Source organism: Coffea arabica, chromosome 4e (assembly GCF_036785885.1).
Source record: "Coffea arabica cultivar ET-39 chromosome 4e, Coffea Arabica ET-39 HiFi, whole genome shotgun sequence".
Taxonomy (NCBI): Eukaryota; Viridiplantae; Streptophyta; class Magnoliopsida; order Gentianales; family Rubiaceae; genus Coffea; species Coffea arabica.
Genome location: NC_092317.1, coordinates 10,791,929 through 10,816,128, shown reverse-complemented (window position 1 = coordinate 10,816,128; position 24,200 = coordinate 10,791,929). Strand labels below are relative to the sequence as shown.

Below are 24,200 nucleotides of genomic sequence, written 5' to 3'. Positions count from 1 at the left end.
CTTGTCTTGGCTTAACTTCTTCATAGAATATGTTTCACTAGAGATCCACAACTTAAGGGGACCAATTTTCCTAAATTTCACTTCAATAATTGGTAGTGGAAAGAAAATATGAATTAACATGCATTGACCACACACCAAAAACAAACGTAACAGAGTACCTTAAACAATTGGCTACTAATCTTTCAAAAGCCCTGCAAATTCTGAATTACTAGAAGAAAAAATAAAGCTGCTTCTTCTTCCCTGATAACCATTTTACTGTTTGAGGTCTCAAAGAACCAGAGCGTCCATCCAATTGAAAACTAATGCCTGGCAATCCACACATTTAAGCTGGTAAAGTATGAGAATTGGCAACAAAGAGAATAACATAAGGGTGATTGTGAGGCAAACATTCACATACTAGCAGTAGATATTCTCATCAAATAACATGTACAACCAAATCAAACAGCCTATTCTACAAGGCTCCTGCAATAACACATATATGGCTATTGAATCTCTACACAGAAATATGTTCAATAATACTTTCAAGTGCAATGTAGCTCCAGCAGCTTCATTATGCATCTCCATGAAGACTAAAGCAGCAGCATCAATGAAACCTCAACAATTGTTTGGTAACCTAATTGCAGCATCCAAAGTTGAAGTCAGCAATTGAACATCTTCACTTCTGAAATGTTATATACAAACCCATAAATCTGATTAAAGAAGTAAAAGCAGTTTTAAATTCTTGAAAGGCTATACACTCAAAAGATCGCAACATGTCATCTATAACACCATAAACAAGACGGCTATAACATTCACATGTGTGTTTCTCCATCTTGAAATATTTAATGGTGGGAAATGTCATTATGCTATGCCAGCCTGTGTGTCTGAGGAATAGAATGGGAAAATAAGTTTCAGTCCACAACCAAGCTAAATGGAATCATGAATCTGTTGCATTCACATCAGCAAACTCAGCACATAAAGTCAGTTAAAATCTCAAAGTAAAACAGAATAATGGAAAGATAGAGTTCAGAAACATCAACAATTAAAATGCTAATTTCAGAAGTATATGAAAGATATCAACTCGTCAGAGCACTGAATGACATCTAATTAGTTACTCGGACCACTTGTAAGTTTATTACCTAATCTTCAACTTAACTACCACAGCCTACACGTTAAAGTTTCATCAAGCAACATTTTTCACCTTGCACATGCTCCAATTAAAAAGTAAAGAAGTAATAAAAAAAATCACTAAAAGAAAAGAAGAAAATAGAATTACAGAAACAGATGCAAAGGATGTCAAACCCCAAAATCCTGAAGTAAATATGTCATTAGAAGGCCAAAATCTACTCAACCTGGGGTAGATTTGGGCTAAACTTCATCACAAAAAAAAGTTAACAGTTCCACAATAAACATTCAAAAAATTTGTCTAGCATGCTGAATCAAAGGCATTGTGGCCCATTGTCAATCAATTACAACACCAAAAAACACTACGAAGACTAATTATAGAAGCAGGTGTTTAAAATGGTAACAAAACTTTATCAAGATGAAATATCTGATGCCCTTAAGAAACCATAAAACTTTGGCTAAAGAGATAAGAAACCTTAAAAGAGACAGATTTCACCATTTTAAACCTCCATTGACATACTCAACCTCAAAATATGCCGATTCTGTGTTTACAAAGCAAAAGCATTCCTCTTGTTCACATCCATTTCTCAAGTTTTAGGATAGCCTGGGTGAAGAAAAAAATCTACTCAATCTAAGAGCAGCTTGGAACTTGGTTCAAGGATGCACCTTAACTGTAAAATTGCATGGTACTTAATTTAAACCAGTAGATTTTATCTAGCCATTTCATCAACTGATAAAGAAGAGGGCATGGTATAAAGATGGACCCTTAATGTAATTATAGCTGCAAAGACAACAATTGATGGAGGGAGATAAAATATCATGCAGATATACCAAGTAAATGACTCTTTAGAATGATGAATCTGAAAACAGGCATAGTTGGGCGAAAATTTAAGACGGAGCTACAACTCTTCAACACTATTTGTTCTGCTTTTTGCCTTTGTTTTACCCTTTGTCCACAAAGTAGCAAGTGCTAGTGTTCAGCATTGTTCACTTGAAACTAGCTAAAAAAAATGCTCACGATCTAAACCAAACTGTGAACTTTTAATGCTAGTTCAAGATTGCCACATTCAAGAAGCACAGATTCATTTCCCTCTTTTTTCACTTCTTCAATTTATATACTTGTTTTGGCTGTTTCAAATCTATTTCCCCGTTTTAGAATGCTTTGATTAATCAAATTAGCAAGTACAATTTTGTCAGTCATTGCCACTTCTACAAAAGTAAGACTAAACCAACTGTTAACCTTTCTCAATAGTCCTTCAAAGAAAAGTAAGCTTTTACCTCCACTAGCATGAATTTTGAAAGTCATCCTCAGGTAATGTTGCTCTCCATTGCTGACTGTTGAAAATAGGTGACACAAGGCTCTCGGAAAAGCCTATTACTCCTCTTCTAAACTTATCTCGAATGCCAGCAATTACCATATCCCTCATAGTTCTCTCTTTCAAATTATGCACAACAAAGTTCTTACCACCCATCTGCAAAACAACATCATCACCCCCCAACAGGCATATAGGTCCCCACACAGACGCATTTTTAGGTGTAGTAACAATGAATTTGGTCCAAGATTCTCCAACACTATACTCCTTCATCATCCAAACATCCACATGCTGTCTAGATTGCACCACAACCATTCCTAGACATCCACCAAGCACTACAAGCTTACGACCGCCATTATGAGGAGTATTATCAGTCTCAGGCCATGGCAATTGCTGAAATTGCTCGCAGCTCATATCCAAAGCAATTATAACACACAATCCATCAATTTTAGACAAAGCAAGCCAGTGTATAGACCCGTTTAGAAACACACCAGAATGCGAACTAGGAATATAAGGAAAACAGCCAATCCTCCTCCAAGTTCCAGTCCGCCAACTAAATACATCAACAAAGGCAGGATAACTCTCTGTTTTGTCAAGAAGCCAATCGTGAGACAGCGTAACAATTTTATAATCATCACTAGAACTATCATAACCAAAACCATAACTAGTTTCTGCATCATCCCAAACCAATGGGCTAGGTTGAAATTTCACAAGCTCCCTGGTAGTGGGGTTCATCAAATACATTGTTGGTGTGTTTGACCCTTCAAAAGTTAGCACCAACACCAACCCGTTGCAAGAACCGACAATTTGAGCGAAGATCAATTGGTTCTGCAAAAGGGTCAGCTTTTCCAAAAAGCCATCGTTGTTACTGCTGCCACTGGTGGTGGTGAAAGTTACAACGGATAAATTGGAAGAGGGAGGAGAACGGGAAATGGAGATGAGGATATGCTTTTGGGGGTGATGGAGGTGGAGACTGAGGTGGGCTTTGATGAAAAGTGGGTCGGAAAGTAGAGAGCGCCATGGCTTCGAAACGCACCTGCATTTGCCGATGGATTTTGCCTGGAGTCGTGAGAAGATGTTGATGATGAGTTCTTGGGGGAAATCTGGAGCTGAGTCAGCCATGGCCACAGGCATTTCTGTATTAATGGAAATATTTCAGAGACATAGATGAATTGTATACTCAGTAAGCATAAAATCTGCAGATGGAGGTGGAGGTGGCGGTGATTGTGGAGGTGGAAGGGGTTTACTGGTGGAAGCAGCCAAAGACGGGGAGGGGCACTGGCGTTGTTCTCAAAGTCGGGAAATCACCTATGCCGTGAAATGTTTGAACTTAATGGGGAATCTTTTTTTCTTATTCCCTTTTCTGCCTTTTTTTTTTCTAATTCTGTTATTTTAATGTTACAATTTGGTTTTCATTAACTAATTTTAACTAATTTAAACCAGTAGCTTTTATCTTCTTTTTTCTGTTATTTTTTTCAATTCTGTTATTTTGATGTTAAATTTCCATCGACTCACTCAACCTCAAAATATGATGATTCTGTATTGTGCAAAGAAAAAACATTCCTCTTGTTCACACCCCTTTTTTCAAGTTACAGAATAGCATGGGTGAGGGGGAAAAAAATCCACTCAATCTAAGAGCAGCTTGGAAATAGGTTCAAGGACAAACCTTAACAGTACAATTGCATGGCACTAAATTTAAACCAGTAGCTTTTATCTAGCAAATCCACCAACTGATAAAGAAGAGAGCATACTATTAGGACGGACTCTTAATGTAATTATAGCTGCAAAAACAACAATTGATGGAGGGAGATCAAAAATCATGCAGAAATATGAAGTAAATGACTCTTTAGGAAGATGAATCTCGAAACAGGCATAGTCGGGTGAAAATTTAAGACAGAGCTACAACTCTTCAACACTATTTTTTCTGCCTTTTGGCTTTGTTTTTCCCTTTGTCCACAAAGTAGCAAGTGCTAGTGTTCAACTTTGCTTACTTGAAACTAGCTACAAAAAAAATGTTAAGGATCTAAACCAGACTGAACTTTTAATGCTAATTCAAGATTGCCATATTCAAGAAGCATAAATTCATTTCCTTTTTTTTTTGACTTCTATCAATTTATAAACTTGTTTTGGCTCTTTTAAATCAATTTCCCCTTTTTAGAATGCTTTGATTAATGCAAGTACAATTTTGTCAGTCATTGCAACTTCTACAAAAGAATGACTAAACCAACCGTTAACCTTTCTTTGCAAAGAAAACTGAGCTTTTACCTCCACTAGCATCAATTTTCAAAGACATCGTCAGGGTGATTTCGCTCTCCATTTCTGACTGCTGAAAACAGGCAACACAAGGCTCTCGGAAAAGCCTATTACTCCGCAACGGATCCAAACTTGTCTTGAATGCTAGCAATTACCATATCCCTCATAGTTCTCTCTCTCAAATTCTTCACAACAAGGTTCTTACCACCCATCTGCAAAATGACATCATCACTCCCCAGCAGTCATATAGATCCCCATGCATATACATTTTCAGGTGTAGTAACAATAAATTTGGTCCAAAATTCTCCAACACCGTACTCCATCATCATCCAAACATCCATACGGTGACTAGATTGTACCACAACCATTCCTAGACATCCACCAAGAGCTGCAAGCTCGCTGCCACACTTATGAGATGTATGATCAGTATCAGGCCATGGCAGTTGCTTAAATTTCTTGCAGCTCGTATCCAAAGCAATTAGAACACACTTTTTATCAACTTAAGGATAAGCAAGCCAGTGTATGGAACCGTTCAGAAACACCCCAAAATGCGAACTAGAAACATAAGGAAAACAACCAATCCTCTTCCACATTCCAATCCCCCAACTAAAAACATCAACAAAGGCAGGATAACTCTCTGTTTTGACAACTCGCCAATCGTAAGACAGCGTAACGATTTACCCGTTGCAAGAACCGACACTTAGAGCGAAGCAATTGATTCTCCAAAAGGGCGAGCTTTTCTGAAAAACCGTCGATGTTACTGCTGCCACTGGTGGTGGCGAAAGTTACGAGGGATAAATAGGAAGAGGGAGGTGTAGGGGAAATAGAGATGGAGGTGGGAAGCGAGGTGGGCTTTGATGAAAAGTGGGTCGGAAAGTAGAGAGCGCCATAGCTTCGAAACGCACCTGCATTTGCCGACGGATTTTGCCGGGAGTCGTAAGAGAATGTCGATGATGTGTTCCTGGGGAGTATTTGAAGCTAAGTCGGCCGGGGCAACCGGCATTTGGGTTTGATGGAATTTTTGCAGAGACATATGGATTGATCGTATGCTTAGTTAGCACAAAATCTGTAGATGGAGGTGGCAATGGTGTGACGGCGGTGGTGATGGTGGAGGTGGAAGTGTCAGTAGGCGGGTATGTGCGGCGGTGATGTTTTTCGATGTGTCCGTACTTTGAAAATATATATGATACACTCGAAAACAAAACAAGGAAAAGTCTGAAGTAACGGCGTTATGATAACGAAACTGTTTTTACCTGATATAACAGGTAAAAATACTTTTAGCGACCATTTGATTACCTGTTATACTGGTCATCTAAATAAAATAGTACCTAAAAATATGGTTAGTAAGTTTTACATTAAAAATAGTAAGTTAACTCAAGAAATTAGTAACTTTTATGTCTCAAAAAGTAAATTTGAAGAAATATGGAACTTACTTTTTTTTTTAAGTAGATAACTACTCTATATCTAAAACTTACTTTTTGGAGAGTAAGTTTAGTTCAAATAATAGTAAGTTTTTATAGACTAATAGTAAATATTGTTGATAGAATAGTAAATTTGGGTTAATCATCAAAACTTACTAGTTTATGACATAAATTTACTATTTTACTTAAAGAAACTTATATGGAACAAGTATTAGGAAGTTTATTTGAAATAATGTTAAGATTTTTTATTAATAATTGAAACTTAGTATTATAGTTAGTAATTACTCGTAATGTAAATGTATGATACACAATTGTACGTATCATTTATAAATGTTATATGTTTTAAGCATTTTAAATAAACTATGAAAACTTTTTTTTTGCATATGACCTTATAAAATATGTAAGAATAATTTGTCATATTATAAATTTTGAATTATTTTTGAATTTGTAAAAGGTTAAAAAGTTTGGATGACAGTAAAAAAAAATCTTTTGAGTTATTTATAGAATTGCACTTATCTATACATCACAATTTCCATATATGGACACCGATGAATATAATAAAATGGTACGCAATTTTCATATATTAATGCCTATGAATTTAATAAAATGGTAAAATCTTAATAAATTTATTTTATGGGTCACAAGTATAAAAATTAAAGTTGTATTAACATAGAATAATCTTTGAAAATTATAGTAAAATTACCCATATGTTAAGTTTTGTGACTTTCAAACATACTTTGTATCATTTACATTATGGATTTGTATCCATATGTTTTCTATCAAACTCTTTTTTTTATTGGCAAATGGTAAGTAAATTATTATGAAAGGGCATTTTATAATAATCATAATTTTTAATAGATGAATTTTATGTAAATTGTTAAAATTATGAATTCACAAACGACTAAATCTGACTACTTTATGACATATATTAGTCTAAATGACTAAAAAATTACTGTAATCATGTACACGTTGATTGTTGAATTGAAATTTCTTTTATTACTAGTACAAGTTCTTCTAATCAAAGCAAAATAAAATCAAATATCTTTTCCTTTTGTATGCAATAGTTATGCTTAATAGAAAATTATTAAACCATTTTTACAGTACATAATTTCTCCTAAAATTTGTAACATTTACCATGACCTCTAACCTTGACATTGTTATTTAATTTACCTTCTAAATTTAATTTAATTTTCTTATATTAATTGTTATACTAAATTTATAATTTTTGTTATTATATTATTTCTCATTTTGTTTAGGCTTTTACTCTTATTATTTCTTGTGTCTCATATGTAAATTTATTAAAACTTTATCATCTTATTATATTCATAGGTGTTAATTTATAAAAATTTTGATATATAAACAAGTAATATTCTATATATAACTAGGAAGATTTGTTGTTATTATTATCCAAACTTTCAAACTTTTCAAAAATTGAAAATAATTAAAAACTTATAATACGACAAAATTTTATTACATATTTTACGAGATTATGTGAAAAGTCAAACTTTTTTCCATAGTATTTTAAAATATGTAAATAAATTTTTTTAAATGTTAACTATAATCTTGTATTATACAGGTATATTATGAGTACTTACTAACTAAGGTACTAAAAATTAATCATTAATAAAACATCTTATCGTTATTTCAAATAAATTCCCTAACACTAGTTTGAAATATGTTTTAAAGTAAAATAGTACATGTGTCTCATAAATCAGTAAATTTTGATTATTAATCAATTTTACCATGTTATCAGTAAGAATTACTATTTATGTATTAAAACTTACTATTACATGAATTAAACTTACACTATAAAAAGTAAGTTTGGGATATAAAGTAGTAATTTATTTATTTAAAAAGTAAGTTTAATATTTATTCCAATTTACATTTTGAAGTATAAAAGTTACTAATTTATTACTGTTAACTTACTATTTTAGATGGAAAACTTACTTTCTTATTTTTAAGTGTTATCCTATTTAGGTGGATAGGCCTATCAAATAATCAAATGGCCGCTAAAAGTAAATAAAAAATAAATCGAAAATGATCATATAAGTGTTATCCTATTTATGTTTCAAAAAGTAAATCGAAATAAAAATGAAAGTTACTTTTTTTAAAAATTAAATTACTACTCTACATTCGAAACTTAGTTTTGTGGGGAGTAAGTTTAGTTCAAGTAATAGTAAGTTTTTATAGATTAATAGTAAATCTTGTTGAAAGAATAATAATTTGGTTAATCATCAAAACTTACTAGTTTGTGGCATAAATTTACTATATTACTTAAAGAAACTTATATGAAACAAGTATTAAGAAGTTTATTTAAACTAGTGCTAAGATTTTTTTATTAATGGTTGAAACTTAATATTATAGTTAGTAGTTGTTGGTAACATAAATGTATAATAATGATTGTATGTTTCATTCATAAATGTTTTGCGTTTTAAGCATTTTAATAAATGTATGCATCATTTATAAATGTTATGTGTTTTAATAAATTTATTTTCTAGGTCACAAGTATAAAAGGTAAAGTGATCGTATCTAATGTAGCGTAATCTTTTAAAATTATAGTAAATTTACCCATATATTAAGTTTCGTGAGTTTCAAATATATTTCGTATCATTCACAATATGGATTTACATGCACATTTTTTATGAAACTTGCTTTTAATTGGCAAATAGTATGTAAATTATTATAAAATGTCATTTTATGATAATCATAATTTTTATAGGTGAATGGAATAGGTGCAAGATCTTGATACTGTACTACAACACAAATTTGGGGATAAGTACAAGTTTCAGGCATCGTCATTTGAATTTGACGAATCTCCTAACATTCCTAAACAACCGAATGGGTAACTTTCATTAATGACGTTTTAAAGCCTAAAAAACCGTGTGCTGAGTATTGTATAACATGAGTATTTGAGTTGCTTTTCGAGTTCTGCTCATCAAGTAAGCCAGTCCAATTTGAAGTAAACAGCAAAATCTACATGCACAAGACATTTGATATGAAATTGGTATTTCAAAATAGGAGAAAACGGCTCATTTTGAGCATCAGAATGAATCTAACTTTTAATAATTGATACTTACGCATCAAAATTAAGCTGGCAGGACACTAGATATAGCTATCTAAGCATGACAAGATTACATGGCCAAGAACTGAATTTAGAGCACAAAGACTTTGGCTTCAGAAATCTGAAGCAATCAAAAGGCTAGTAACTTGATTTGAGAATTTGATCACCAGCATCAAGGGCTCTGATATCACTATCAAAAGCTTCAGTTTGGATTGACATTTCTGGTTTACAAACCCAAGAGCACTTGGATGCTAACAATATCTGAAATTTGATCACCAAACTTTTTTCCAAGCAAGCTGAAATTATTCACATTAAAACAAGTAAACACCAGAAATTGCAAACTAAGGAGATTATGTTCAGATTTACAATCAAAACGCATTAAACTACCTTCGAAGAAACTTAAATCATCCTAAAAGCTTTGAGCAAAGACGTGCAAAAACATTTGTACTCTCTCAAGAATAAAATTCCTTAATGGTCTTGGCTGAAATCTGGTTCATTCACTACAAAACCATCACAAGATTTGTATTAAAAAAAGGCCACAACAACACATAATCATAGCAAATAAATAACATAAAACTTAGGCGTGAAGAAGGAAAAATGTACCTGAATACTTTTCATCTCCTAACAAGCTAGTGTTTTGTACATGACTTTGGATTAATGAAGGATTGCATGCCCACATTAATGCCCATACAAATGCAAATAGAGCACCATTATATTTCATGCCTTCACACAAAAATAAATAAAAGCAAGCTATACATTACCTGACCAGGAGGAATGATCTGAAACCAATTACTATCCATTAATTCCTTATTGCATCCATGCTGTGAATCTGATTGCAATAGGCCATCGGATGATCCTATCAGATTCAAATTTACATTCTCAACATTATTGGGTGCCCCAACATGATCATAATTGTGAGTTTCATATGCATCTGTGCACACTTTAGTACATTTTCGTCTATCATGTCCAAATGACCTGCGGGAAAAAAATTGCCAAGCATAATCCATAAACAATAAGATTGAATTTATAAAGGCGTATATGAAGTGTACATATATAACTAACATTTTTGGCCTTCTAACATAAAGCCAATGAGTGGATGAAATTTAGCATTGCTCATTCATATCTGGTTTTGCAAAGCTATTCTAACCATAGAATAAGTCAATTTTAAGAGTAGGTGATTACTTGCAATTTTTGCATCGTCTTCGCTTTCGCTTGTGAGTGGACTGTTTTGCCTTTTGTCCCTTTGTAGCAACAACAATTGGACCAAGAGAAAGTATGGACCAAAGTGGAAACCTTTGCCTGGGAATTCAATCGTATCGTTGGAATTGAGAACTAAATAAGAAGAAGACAGATGACTTTAAAGAGATAGGTGATACCCGAAAGTGTTTCAGGAACCCAAAACCGTTTTCAGCAACCCAAAATCATTTTTAGAAACCCGGTGATTTTTTCACTTAAATATGTAAATTTTTTACTTTTAGTATTAGTAAGTTTAGTTTAAACATAAGTAAATTTTGTCAAATAATAAGTAAATTAAATTACTCAAAGTGTAAATTTCTATTTCTGACTAAAACTTATCTTTCAGGCATATACTTACTAGTTTGAATTAAAAACTTACTTATCTTCTCGACTTGGCAACCCGTTTCTTTTCTAGGTATTTTATGATTAGAACTCCATTCTCTCTATATTACAAACCATCATCAAACTAATTGAAAACCTCAATTCTCATATAAACCATTCATCTGAATTTTGTTCCAATCAACCCATTCAACAGATTTATGTTCCAGTCTAATCGTTATGATATAGCAATGGCATTAACAAGCTATTTTGACTCTCCCGGTAAGGGTTTACGTATTAGTAATTTTTTAGGAGGAAGATGAGTTATTCACATGTCCAAAATATCGAAACAACCAGCATAATCTAATCCTTAGTTCAATGAAAGTCACAAATTTGCGGGTAGGTAGATTAGATTATGTTGAATGCCTTTGGCTCTTTACAATGAAATTCAAAATTTTTTCTCATGACAGAGCAAAGACGGTGATATAATTGATTGTGTCTATATGTATCAACAACCAGCATTTGACAATCCTTTGCTCAAAGACCACTGGATTCCGCAGGTTTGCCCCATGCAACACCATTCAAAAGAAAAATAAACAAAAAAATGCAAAAATATGAAGTATGTATAACACCATAATTGATTGATGGTCGGAAACTGTTCTATGAATTTTCTCTCCTTTCCTGACTGAAGAAGAGGGAAGATGTGATTCTACAAAATCTACATGTATCATAGGATGGTAATAAGAATTGCTTCTGCAACACAGATTTACAAGAGTAATAATGGCCAAATTTCCGTGGCATTGCAGACGTTACAATGGAGTAAAAAATTCAAGAGGCTGATAATAAATTTCCATAGAAACAACAGATTCGCAACAATGATTCTAGATCAGTTCAGTTCAATAACATATGCTCCATCAAGCGTATCAACTTAGAATTCCAAAACGGGAGAAACCTCTCTTGCCTGAAGAATTCAAGTTATAAAGCTCATGTTGAGTTACTAATATATTAGTAATTCTCACCCGCACAGAGTAGCAATCACAACATACAAATTTCTCTTTGACATTTCACCAAACATCTTATATGCATTCACAAATTAATCACATTTAACTTAAACGCCTGGTCTCAAGTCCTTTCCTAGATGTTTCACATGGCTATTAAACATATTTTACCCGTAGATAATCAAAACTACAACCATTTCCTAGATGTTTCAACGGACATTTTCGGCCCCAAAATTGCAATAAAATCTTCAAATTCTCAGCCTTGATTTCCCAAGAAAATCTTGACAAACAAAACAAATGAAATATAAATAAATTACAGCAATATAATCAAACGATTTCAAGAGAACATGATGATCTAACCTCGTCACTGCTGTTTTTCATATGCTCTTTGGCTGGCTACCACCGTCGCTAACCCTTTTGTTGTGTTTGCATATGGCAGCACTCAAACCCAACCGAACGATGAGAAAGGATAGAAGCAAAGTGTGAACTAAAGATGAAAATTTTGAAGTGAGAAGATTTATTCAATTGTAACAAAGAGAAAGTGTGGATCAAAGTGGAAACCTTTGCCTGGGAATTCAATCGTATCATTGGAACTGGGAACTGAATAAGAAGAAGGTAGATAACTTTAAAGAGAAAGCTGATACCCAAAACCGTTTTTAGGAACCCAAAACCGTTTTTTTACTTAAATATGTACACTTTTTACTTTCAGTATTGGTAAGTTTAATTTAAACATAAGTAAATTTTGTCAAATAATAAGTAAATTAAATTACTCAAAGTGTAAATTTCTATTTCTGACTAAATCTTATCTTTCAGGCATATACTTACTAGTTTTAATTAAAAACTTACTAAAGTTAATATTAATTATTTTAATATAATATTTAAAAAGTCACTAAAAGATTTGATCTGTCACTAAAGGTAATAGAAACCTATAATAGCAGGTTTCCCTAATATCGTTACCATAACTATAGGCACTGTAGCACTGTCCCATGAAACAATATGTACGCATGAAAAAGAGAAATATTGCATGGAAGATGAAAGGTCAATAGTTACAAATCAATTCCTTAGTAGAAAGAAAAGGATATCTAAATATTTGGTTGATTTATATCCAGGAAAAATTTTATAAAAACAAAAAAAAGAAAGAAATAGATTATTCAAGTGAAATGCATCTAACTAAATATTTCAATCTGATATGGTGTAAATTTGACCCTTTTCCACGACAGGGTCATACCAATACCATCTACCAATAACTGATGAAACTAAGTACACTGCCTCCTCTTACCAACTCTTTCTCGCAAAAATCAATTTATTACTCTTATCATCTCCGGGGATCTGTCAAAATTAACTCAAGAAAGCAAAGTTGTCATACTTCTGCCGTTCTGCATGATATATAATTCTTATATAGAGCTAGTACCTTATCCTCACGGTTGGATTCAGATGGCATTACCAAAATGTGATCTGATTACTAATGTCACGAACTTAAGATCCATATCCCCCAAAAGCAGCTTCTATTATCGTTGATGTCCAGAAAAACCAAAGACATTAGGCTGGCAACTCTGATAGATGACATCAACAATTTAAGCTCTTTGTTTCAAAAATGCTCATTTTGTTTAGATATAGCAAATGACAATATCAGTAAATCCGTTAGTACTTATGCAGTAGGCATTTGTGGTGACAAGGAATGGAACCATCCTCAAGGTGTCTAACACCTTTGTATAACCTCTTGGAGCCGTTGCTCTATAAGTCTAAAGTTTTAATTTTATCAATCCAATTCCTATCGTTTCAGGAAAAAAAAAAAAAAAAAAAAAGAATGACTACTTGCACTCATTTTCAACATTCAAAACTAGCTAGGGACTGTTTTTGTCAACTAATAATTAATAGCATTACTTGACCACCCCAAAGAAAATTCCATTATCCTCTCTTAAATTTCCTCCCTCCAACAACTACACCCGTAGCTAGCGATTTCCATTTAAAAATAAATATGTTCTCTTCATGATATCTTCTCCTCCAAAATTAAATGAAATCCCACAGCCCTTTACAGTCGTTCCCCACTGTTCTCTGTTTTCTCGCCTGTATACTTCTTCAACTTCATCCTGTTTCAAGTGGTCCGGCAGAATTTTATGAGACCTGTGGGAATGAATTCAGCTGCGGCGACATCACCGGAATAGGATATCCTTTCCGGGGATACGAAGATCCCGCATACTGTGGCTATCCCGGGCTAGAGCTAAGATGCGATCAGAGCAGCAATGTTACAAGACTGGAGATCCAGAACATGACATATTGGGTCTTGGATATCCATCCAACCGCCCAGACTTTGAGGGTTGCTAGAGAAGACGTGATGGAGAACAACTGTCCTACTGATTTAGTAAACATGACTTTAGATTACACCCTGTTTGATTACTCCGCGAGTTATATAAACGTCACGTTTCTCTATGGCTGCCTAGTCAATGTGTCCAACGTTCTTTACTCGTGTGGGAATAATAGTCTGTCTGTCTCGCCTGGAGAAAATGGTGCTGGACTGTGTAAGGCCAGCGTGGTATATCCGGCACTTCAAACGGGTGATAGAGGATCCTTTAATTTTACGGGCTTGGATCAAGTCCTCCGGCAAGGGTTCGATATCAGATGGACAGTGGATACTGGTATATGCAATGAGTGCACCAGGTCCGGTGGAAGGTGTGGGCACGGCGGTGGCACAAATCAAAATCAAAATGAAACTACTTGTTTCTGCCCAAATCAGCCCTATGTCGAATCTGTTGCTTGCTCGTCAAATTCATCACCTTCTAGAGGTACTACAGTACTAGTAGTGGTTTTTGCTTTTTAACTGCTTTGGTCCTTCCTAATCCTGATTGCCCTGATCATATCTTCATTTGCTGTGATCACGAGAATACCCATTTCTCCTGATTTGCATGCATGTTTTTTCTAGGTGATCGTCTGCCCTTATGGTTTACCAACAAATTTTCTTCAAAAACTTCAGCAAGTAACAACCCAAACGGGTTCGTATTGCTAGTAAAAGTACTCTAACTACAGCAAGTAACAACCCAAAATATTTCACTTATTTTTTTAAAAAATCTCACCTTGTTAATTAAATTCAAAATGATTCTATTATAAAAATATTCTTTCTCAAATTAACATCAATGATTAGATATGAGATACAAATATGTGGAAAAAAAGAGACACAAATATGATAAAATATCTTTCATACATATGTCACGGATATCTGAGATTTTCAGCAAAAAAAAAAATTTTTTGCTAATTATTTAGGATCATTTTATACATGAATTGAATTTAATTTAAATTATATAATAGATTATATGTGCATGTGATTTTCGTTTAGTGGTTGGATCTCATTTTTATGAACAATCTTCCCATAAAAAAGTCTGGATTATACTAATTTTGTCATTATTATTGTTATACTATTTCTCTCATTTTGTTAGGTATATATTAATACAAATTTAACTCTTATTAATTCTTGTGTCTTAGACAATAAATTTATTTTCACTTTATCATCTTATTATATTCATAGTTATTAAATTACAAAAATTATATAGACAAGTGATATTCTATATATAACTAGGAAGATTTATTACTACTGTTATCCAAAATTTCAAACTTTTTAAAAATTATAATACGACAAATCAGCTCGACTTGATCAACTCAAGACGAGTTTTGACACGAATTGCCCGCGATCAGTTCACGAGCGGTTTGACTCCTATTCAACCCTACTCCCAACGCGGTGTTCAGTCCTACGTTTGTCCGGACAAAAAGCTGTAATCCTAAGACATACGAGTAAAATCTAAAAAGGCTTCTTTCTTCTTCTAGTAGGAGAACCATTCAAAAGTTTCGTCCAATCTGCCCTCGAGTTTAGAATGTGAGCCCTGTTTAGCACAGGAGTTTTTTGCCATATTTTTAATAGATCCACATTAGAGATGTTAAAATAGTTGATTTGACCGAATTTGGATGAGTCATAATTGAGTAATGAATGATTTTTATTTTTGCCATGACTTTGATCTTTCAAGAAAAAAGTCAAAAAAAAAAGACACGGTTTTTTGTGTCTTTGTAGCTATTACTATTCTAATTGCTGAAGTAGTTGTTGTCATTGATACTGTCCAAGGACTGGAAAGCCTTGACTTACCAAAACTTGCTGCCGTTGACCGTAAGCCAAGTGCAAAAAGACTAGCCAAAAATTCCACATTTGCAGGTTTCTTCTTCAAGATGCCACATCTTTTGTCAAGTTGTTTAGGCTATTAATTAACATTCCACGGAGGTAACACCACCATTTGTAACTACAGGTTCTTGGATTAGTTTAGACCAAGTCAGGCACTTTTTCATTCCAACAGAAGCTTCTATTCATCTCAAAAATTTAACCAAACAGACAGCCTCATCTTAGTCAAGCCCCCAAAGGTCAAGCTCTTCAAGCTTAAATGACTTTAATGAAATATCTAGTGAAATTCTCCTCTGTCCTCTGCTTGATTGCTGATCTACTCCCAGCAAATGAACAGGGAAGAACATTTCCTACTTGCAAACTTTTCCTACTCTTCTTTTCTCTCCGTATAACAATGCATTTCAAGGATCGCTTTCCAAACCTTTTGTTCTTTCTGATAATCACCAGCTTTACTTTAATTGACATCCCAAAATCTTTCAGCCAGGATCAACAATTTGTAACCTGCAGCAAGTCGTTTCGGTGTGGAAATATTGACTTTACTTATCCATTCTGGGTTGGGGATCCCCCGGAAAGTTGTGTTTATCCAGGTTTCAATCTAAGCTGCGAAGGAAATATCTCTCGGTTTACAGTTAGCCCCGTTGCATACTGAATCCTCTCCTCTGTAGATGCCTCAGCTCATACTCTTACTGTTGCCAGAGACGATCTGTGGGCTAATAATTGTCCTCAATATCTCCAAAACACCACCTTGAATTTCAGCATCTTCAGTTACCCCAACAATGTCGATAGAATCACTCTGTTCTATAAATGCACCTTTCCTGCCAACATCCCTGATCCCTCAACAGCCAAATCAGTTTCCGTGCACCATCAATAATACCACACCAACTGCCAGTTTTTTCCTGACAAGTAGAGGAGCCAAAACTAACATAAGCCAGCTGCCGTTTTTGAATACATGTACTGATACCGTCAGGGTTCCTATTAATCAGGTTGCAGTTTCGATTCTATTCAATACTGCGGGTTTAAGAGCTGCGCTTACTGCTGTCTTTCCTTTGCAATATAAAGCAAATAATACATTCTGCACAAATTGCGCTAACTCAGGTGGCCAGTGCGGGTATAACACTTGTTCCAACTCATTTGCCTGCTATTGCAGTGATCACTAATACGATTTGCTGCGTAACAGCACCAGCAACCAAAATAGAAATGGTATGCACTCGTCATCCAAATCTTTAGTGTCAACTAGCTTGTGCAGTGGTCCAAGTCTAATGCTTGAAGTTGACATATCACAACTGAAACTAGCACTAAGATGTTTGTTAGACAAATTGTCAAGGAAAAGATCGAGTGCCTCAGAACTGTGGGAATGGATTGAACATAGAGTATCCCTTTTGGATTCCAGGCAGGCAAGAGTCATATTGTGGCTCACCAACGTTCAATATCACCTACAGGGACAAGAACCCATCTTAAAGAGCTCTGATGATGATTATATCATCAGGGATATATTTTAAATGAATAATTCCCTTTTGCTATCTCAAGCTGCGTTGTATGGTGTTGGTAATAGATGTCCAACACCTCAATATAATTTCAGCATTGAGGGAACTCCATTCAGCCACGGCCCTAACACTGGGGACCTTTTCTTCTTCTACAATTGCACCGGGTGTATCAAGAAGAGATATATACTGTGGATTGTGCCAGTAATGTTACTCATCATGCTTTTGCTACTTTTCATACCGAACACCTGGATCATTGGAACTATTCGGAACAGTCATGTCAGGCTCCAGTTAGTGCACCAATAACTACTGCTCGCCTGGAAATGTTGTTAAGCATGAATTATACCGATGTATTCAAGAAAGGTTTTATTCTACAGTGGGATGGAGACAGTGGCAGCCAATGCAGGAGAAGTGAAGGGCAGTGAGGTTCTTATTACAATGAATTTGTGTATTACACTAATGACCATATACACCAAAAAATCTGTGATGATGCCAAGCAGAGTAGAGTTTCGCGTTCAATAGAAAATCTTTTGCACATTCCTTACAAGTATGATTGCTGATACATGTGTACTGCATGGTCAATACTGACATCACTAATCAAATTATTTCTTTGGATTGATTTCAATTGTTGGATCTGTTAAGCATGTCGCTTAATATCAATCCTTTTGTTTTTTTTCCGAAGCGGAATGAAACACACACACACAAATAATATCAGACACGCAGCAAGCATCAGCAAACCGACCCAAAGGCAACCTAAGCGGGACCCACGTAGCACACACGTCCAGCCAATTGGTGACAGGACGGTGCACCCATGGAACTTAAGCTCAGGGTAAATACCCCACAATCTACCGATGTGGGATGGTGACCCAACCCCCATGGAACTTAATATCAATCCTTTTGTTGCTATACCAAAAGTTATGGACTTAATCTGTAGCCCTGACCCCCTAACGTGTCAGTGCTAGTCTTTTTTTTTTTTTTTTTTTTTTGGTCAGTGCTAGTCAAAATGACTTATTTCCAATGTGCCAGCTAGTTGTGTAACTTCCCTGGCAATTCTCTCAGGTTCAATTCTCTTAAATAGTTTTACTCCTGTACATTTGTCGGGAAAGACAAAATAGAACTATCATACTATACCATTGAAAGTACGTTACCAGCGAAATTAACCTGACAAGCTGGAATTATTTTGTAATGTGAACTGCCAATTATGGAAGGGGAGAAAGTGCAAAGTAGTGAAAAACTATTTCTTCATCTGATTCATACTTCTGTTGATAGGTGGTTATTCTGCAGGAAAGAATCGTTCACAAAGGCTGAGAAATGTAATAGGTATGATACTATTCTCCATAATTTAGTTCTATTAACGCTGATTATGATTAAGTGATTCTGTTTTCATGTGATGGTATTTCTTTTATACGAAAATAATATTACAGGAATTTCAGCAGCAGGAGTACTACTGGCAACAATAATAATCATCTCTGTAGTAATTCACTGCATCGTAAACAAGAAACCAGCTTATAGGTCTATCTTACTATTATTTAACAAGACATCAAAAGAAAATCTGATCCTTGAAGCCGCCATCAAGCAATATGGATCCCTTGCCCCAAGAAGATACAGCTATTCCACTATCAAGAGAATGACAAACTCCTTTAAAGATAAACTCGGCGAAGGTGGATATGGGAAAGTTTACAAAGGAAATCTTTTTGCCGGCCGTCCCGTTGCAGTAAAGATTCTGAATACATCCAAAGGAAGTGGAGAGGAATTCATCAATGAGGTCGCAAGCATTAGCAGAACATCCCATGTTAACATTGTTGCTTTATTAGGATTCTGCTTTGAAGGTCAGAAAAGGGCTCTCATCTATGAATTCATGCCTAATGGATCTTTGGAGAGATATATACATGGTGAAACAACGTCAGAGACTGATGTTCACCTGGGATGGGCAAAACTTTATCAAATTGCACTGGGGATAGCTCGAGGACTTGAATACCTGCATAGAGGGTGCACCATGCGAATATTGCACTTTGATATAAAACCTCACAATATACTTCTTGATGACGACTTTTGTCCTAAAATTTCTGATTTTGGTTTGGCAAAGCTGTGCTCTAGGAAAGAAAGTGTCGTGTCAATGCTAGAAGCGAGGGGAACGGTTGGTTATATTGCCCCAGAAGTAATCTGTAGAAACTTTGGAGCTGTTTCGCCCAAGTCCGATGTCTATAGCTATGGAATGATGCTTATGGAAATGGTTGGAGGAAGAAAGAACATCAGCGTTAAAGCAAGTCATACAAGTGAAATATACTTTCCTCACTGGGCGTATCAGCATATGATACTTGAAAAGGACTTCAAATTGCAAGGTGTAATGACTCATGAAGAAGATGAAATTGCAAGAAAGATGGTCCTAGTGGGTGTATGGTGCATACAGGCTGATCCATCACAAAGACCAGCAGTAAGCAAGGTGATAGAAATGCTGGAAGGTAGCTTGGAGGCCTTGGAAATCCCTCCAAAACCCTTCTTTGGTTCTCCTTCAAGATCACCAGAAGCTTCTTCCATTACAATAGCTGAGTCATGATGCAACAGCATTCAAAGCTCTTCTTTCCATTCTCTAATTTCCGCTCCGAATTTCAGCTTGTTGCATATATTTTACTCGTCTCCAAGAATTGGCTTATATATGAAATTCCCATCATTCTGGTAAAGACCAAAACAAAAGGCATAGATATGCATTCTAATTAATTCTTACATATCTATCTCCATTTGAACTATGTGATACTTCTATCATTTTTCTGTCAATTAAAATTTATGAGGCATCTTTATTCATATCTCTCGGTATGAGCACTATGAAATTTGTAGTGCATATAAGGAAGGAACGAGGAAGAAGTTCAAACAAAGAAGGCAGGACTCTTCTATTTGCAGTACCTAACTAAATTTTATAACGGCAAAACTAGACAACCGAAATTGACCTGTTGCCTTGCTGCATCATCTGATGAAGCTCCATTTTTCTGCTAATTAATCAGAATCATGGCCCAAAAAAAATAAATTCTAACAAACGCGCTTCAGGTAGGTTGGTTAGAATTAGAAAGAGTCTCATAGGTTCTGCTGTGCACTGGGTTAGGGTAGAGTTCAAATTCAGCCTAGTGCATATAAAGGAGAACTTTTGAATCCCTTAGGTTAAAAAATATAAAGGGCCAAGTAGTACACTTCTATAGTCAAGAGATAGATTTCTTCCCCTTTAGGCTTTAACCCCTCAATTGGGCTCTCCCAAATTTTTGAATAGTGTTGACTTAGTGTAAAATAAATAAATGAACCCCTAGTTTTGAACTGCACCTCACCGTTGACCACCGGATATAGCAATGGTTTCGAAATCTACCCTAATGTTTACGATTGGAAGTGTATTGAAGCCTCTAATTGAGTTCAAGCTTGCTTAGTTTTAGTTTTGATTTCAACAAAATTGTTTGAGTTCAAACTAGTTCCAAACAAATATTAACAAACATGAATATAACTCATATATTACATGGTAAGACAAACATGAATATAACTCGTATTTTACAAAGTAAGGTAGAGTTCACCTCATGTGATAATTTTGAGGCAATCTTACTTGGTATGCTTGACCATCTTCAATATTCAATATCTATTTCAAAAAAAAGTTTTTGAGGTAGGTTTTCACTTTAGTTAAGTACCAACTTTAGTCAATTCTACTACATACAAAGAAAATAAAATGTACAAACTGCATGTGCATGAATTGGCATAACATCTGATTTTATTGTTGGTTCAAGGCAAGTACAACTCATAATTTTGCAAGCTTAAGAGTTACATCACCATCATTAGCATTTTCTAAAACTCTGCACATAATTGTAAATCTTGATGATGCTATCAAAGCTTTGTTGTTAGAGTTTGAGGAATTAGTCTTCCAGAACATCACGTCCCATACCTCCACCAACTAATTTATAATTGCAATTAACATCTTTAATTTAGTAGTAATCATGCCAAGGACATCAAGTGTAACAAGTTAATACCTAACAATAATTGTGACAAAATTTAAAATATATTTGGTGCATCAAGTCAAGAAAAAAAAATGGTAGTAAAGTACCCGAATAGTTTTGCCAACACTGATAGAGGTTGCCTCAGCAAGAACCAAGTCACGAAACTTTGCACTATTGAGATGGCTAATGCTGAGTTGAATTCCAGCAATCCTCCATCTCCCATTGGCTAAGTAGGCTTCCGGGCTCGCCAGTCCCTCGCCTATCAATGCTGACACCCCTCCATGCAATACCTTAAACGGCTGTAGAAGAAATTCGAACTTTTTTTTTCATCGCTACAGCATATTTTTCAGCAGTATATATTCTCAAATTTATGTTTTTTAAACGGGTTCTTACAATCCAAACAGTCAACTGCCCAGCATATTTTTCTATTGTTTTTAGAGATCAAAAGTCATGCAGAAATATGAAGTAATGACTCTTTAGAATGATGAATCTCGAAACAGGCATAGTCAGGGTGAAAATTTAAGGCAGAGCTACAACTCTTCAACACTATTTTTTCTGCTTTTTGGCTTTGTTTTTCCCTTTGTGCTCAAAGCAGCAAGTGCTAGTGTTCAACTTTGCTCACTTGAAACTAGCTACAAAAAAAATGTTAATGATCTAAACCAGACTGTGAACTTTTAATGCTAATTCAAGAGGCATAAATTCACTTCCTTTTTTTTTTACTTCTATCAATTTATAAACTTGTTTTGGCTCTTTTAAATCAATTTCCCCTTTTTAGAATGCTTTGGTTAATGCAAGTACAATTTTGTCAGTCATTGCAACTTCTACAAAAGAATGACTAAACCAACCGTTAACCTTTCTTTGCAAAGAAAACTGAGCTTTTACCTCCACTAGCATCAATTTTCAAAGACATCGTCAGGGTAATTTCGCTCTCCATTTCTGACTGCTGAAAACAGGCAACACAAGGCTCTCGGAAAAGCCTATTACTCCTCTTCTAAACTTGTCTTGAATGCCAGCAATTACCATATCCCTCATAGTTCTCTCTCTCAAATTCCGCACAACAAGGTTCTTACCACCCATCTGCAAAATGGCATCATCACTCCCCAGCAGTCATATAGATCCCCATGCATATACATTTCAGGTGTAGTAACAATAAATTTGGTCCAAATTCTCCAACACCGTACTCCATCATCATCCAAACATCCATACGGTGACTAGATTGTACCACAACCATTCCTAGACATCCACCAAGAGCCACAAGCTCGCGGCCACACTTATGAGAAGAATGATCAGTATCAGGCCATGGCAGTTGCTTAAATTTCTTGCAGCTAGTATCCAAAGCAATTATAACACACTCCTTATCAACTTTAGAATAAGCAAGCCAGTGTATGAAACCGTTTAGAAACACCCCAAAATGCGAACTAGGAACATAAGGAAAACAACCAATCCTCCTCCACATTCCAATCCCCCAACTAAAAACATCAACAAAGGCAGGATAACTCTCTGTTTCGACAACACGCCAATCGTAAGACAGCGTAAAGATTTTGTAGTCATCATTAGAACTATCATCACCCAAACCATATCTAGTTATGGTTTCTGCAGCATCCCTAACCAATGGACTATGCCGAAATTTCACAAGCTCCCTGATAGTGGGGTTCATCAAATACATAGATTGGGGGGGGGGGGGGGGGGGGTTTAATCCTTCAAAAGCTTGCACTAAGACCAACCCGTTGCAAGAACCGACACTTTGAGCGAACCAATTGATTCTCCAAAAGGGCGAGCTTTTCTCAAAAACCATTGTTGTTTACTGCTGCCACTGGTGGGGGCGAAAGTTACGAGGGATAAATAGGAAGAGGGAGGTGTACGGGAAATAGAGATGGAGGTGGGAAGCGAGGTGGGCTTTGATGAAAAGTGGGTCGGAAAGTAGAGAGCGCCATAGCTTCGAAACTTACCTGCATTTGCCGACGGATTTTGCCGGGAGTCGTAAGAGAATGTCGATGATGTGTTCCTGGGGAGTATTTGAAGCTAAGTCGGCCGGGGCAACCGGCATTTGGGTTTCATGGAATTTTTGCAGAGACATATGGATTGATCGTATGCTTAGTTAGCATAAATTCTGTAGACGGAAGTGGCAATGGTGTGACGGCGGTGGTGATGGTGGAGGTAGAAGTGTCAGTAGGCGGGTAAGGGCGGCGGTGATGTTTTTCTTTTATCCCGTTTTTGGTTTTGTGTTCTGTGAAAATGGCTATCGGCTCCACCTTCAAATAATCAAATAATTGAGTCTCTTTGGATCGTAGATTATTTGAGATATTTTTACGGTAACATTTTTTATGATGTGATGTATGTGAGATAAAAAGATAATTGAGAAGATAAAAAATTGTATTAAAAATTATAATGGTGATATAAGCAAATATATTTGGACAAATAATCTACTGTCCAAAGACTCCAAACAAACTTATATATGAATACTAGAGGTAATTGAGCTGTGCAAAGCACAGCTTGAGCCCCTAGAAATTTAGTCCAACAAATAACATCAAATTATTTTGGCACATGATGAATGAATAAAAATATAGAAAAAAAATTGAGCATCAAAACAATTACAATTGACAAATGTTATTTAAACTCTCACTTTTGTTAATCACATTTTCACTATTATTTTTATCATATAGTTTTTATTTATTGTAGAAATACAATTAACAAAATATGGGGTATAAATAATATTTCATCTATGGGTTTATGGAGTATAAATAAATTCCATCTATGAACTCAACCGCCCCTCCCTCCCACCAAATCTATTGTGATTTGAATAAAGAATTTTGAACCACTATTATGATGGTACTAAAAAAGGAGAGAGAATTAATACACTATAAGTACATTGCTGTATTAATAATAGCATA

At 35.1% G+C, this 24,200-nt stretch overlaps 2 protein-coding genes, 1 long non-coding RNA gene and 1 other non-coding gene across 8 annotated transcripts; 1 reads left to right on the top strand and 3 right to left on the bottom strand.

The window, feature by feature from the left end:
• Positions 1-344: 344 nt before the first annotated feature.
• LOC140004421 (F-box/kelch-repeat protein At3g06240-like) lies at positions 345-5,846 on the bottom strand. 4 transcript variants are annotated; one of them, XR_011813624.1, is made up of 4 exons: positions 4,683-5,846; positions 2,383-3,553; positions 1,630-1,708; positions 345-613 (listed from the first exon to the last, which is right to left on the bottom strand). XR_011813624.1 is itself a non-coding variant. In XM_072047609.1 (4 exons), exon 3 carries the CDS (start codon positions 3,549-3,551, stop codon positions 2,388-2,390), a length of 1,164 nt encoding a protein of 387 aa, XP_071903710.1. In that variant the 5' UTR covers positions 3,552-3,553; positions 4,084-4,147; positions 4,683-5,343; the 3' UTR covers positions 345-661; positions 2,383-2,387. The 4 variants fall into 4 exon arrangements, 3 of the variants coding, with proteins under 3 accessions (XP_071903710.1, XP_071903708.1, XP_071903709.1); XM_072047609.1 differs by lacking the exon at positions 1,630-1,708 and adding an exon at positions 4,084-4,147 and having other exon boundaries at positions 345-661; positions 4,683-5,343; XM_072047607.1 differs by lacking the exon at positions 1,630-1,708 and having other exon boundaries at positions 345-661; positions 4,683-5,845.
• Positions 5,847-8,820: 2,974 nt separating this feature from the next.
• Positions 8,821-12,341, bottom strand: LOC113741966 (uncharacterized). Of its 2 annotated transcripts, XR_011813623.1 has the most exons (6): positions 12,065-12,341; positions 10,335-10,451; positions 9,914-10,127; positions 9,540-9,652; positions 9,169-9,448; positions 8,821-9,064 (listed from the first exon to the last, which is right to left on the bottom strand). It is a non-coding gene; the product is annotated as an uncharacterized lncRNA (long non-coding RNA). The 2 variants fall into 2 exon arrangements; XR_003460764.2 differs by lacking the exon at positions 8,821-9,064 and having other exon boundaries at positions 9,124-9,448.
• A 1,247-nt stretch (positions 12,342-13,588) lies between these two features.
• On the top strand, positions 13,589-19,901 carry LOC113741186 (LEAF RUST 10 DISEASE-RESISTANCE LOCUS RECEPTOR-LIKE PROTEIN KINASE-like 2.4). Its single transcript, XM_027268674.2, has 3 exons — positions 13,589-14,487; positions 18,614-18,664; positions 18,769-19,901. Exons 1-3 carry the CDS (start codon positions 13,719-13,721, stop codon positions 19,899-19,901), a joined length of 1,953 nt encoding a protein of 650 aa, XP_027124475.1. The 5' UTR covers positions 13,589-13,718.
• On the bottom strand, positions 17,873-23,556 carry LOC113741187 (uncharacterized). Its single transcript, XR_003460555.2, has 2 exons — positions 22,192-23,556; positions 17,873-21,608 (listed from the first exon to the last, which is right to left on the bottom strand). It is a non-coding gene; the product is annotated as an uncharacterized protein (transcript).
• Positions 23,557-24,200: the final 644 nt, after the last annotated feature.

Bases quoted from the DNA above. Each gene is read 5' to 3' on its own strand.
- LOC140004421 (XM_072047607.1), bottom strand. From the start codon at position 4,734: ATGGAGAGCGAAATCACCCTGACGATGTCTTTGAAAATTGATGCTAGT. The intron at 3,554-4,682 runs GTAAAAGCTCAG...CCATTAATACAG, and splicing joins GAAAATTGATGCTAGTGGAG to AAATGCCTGTGGCCATGGCT.
- LOC113741186 (XM_027268674.2), top strand. From the start codon at position 13,719: ATGAAATCCCACAGCCCTTTACAGTCGTTCCCCACTGTTCTCTGTTTT. The intron at 14,488-18,613 runs GTACTACAGTAC...TTCTGTTGATAG, and splicing joins AAATTCATCACCTTCTAGAG to GTGGTTATTCTGCAGGAAAG. The intron at 18,665-18,768 runs GTATGATACTAT...ATAATATTACAG, and splicing joins AAGGCTGAGAAATGTAATAG to GAATTTCAGCAGCAGGAGTA.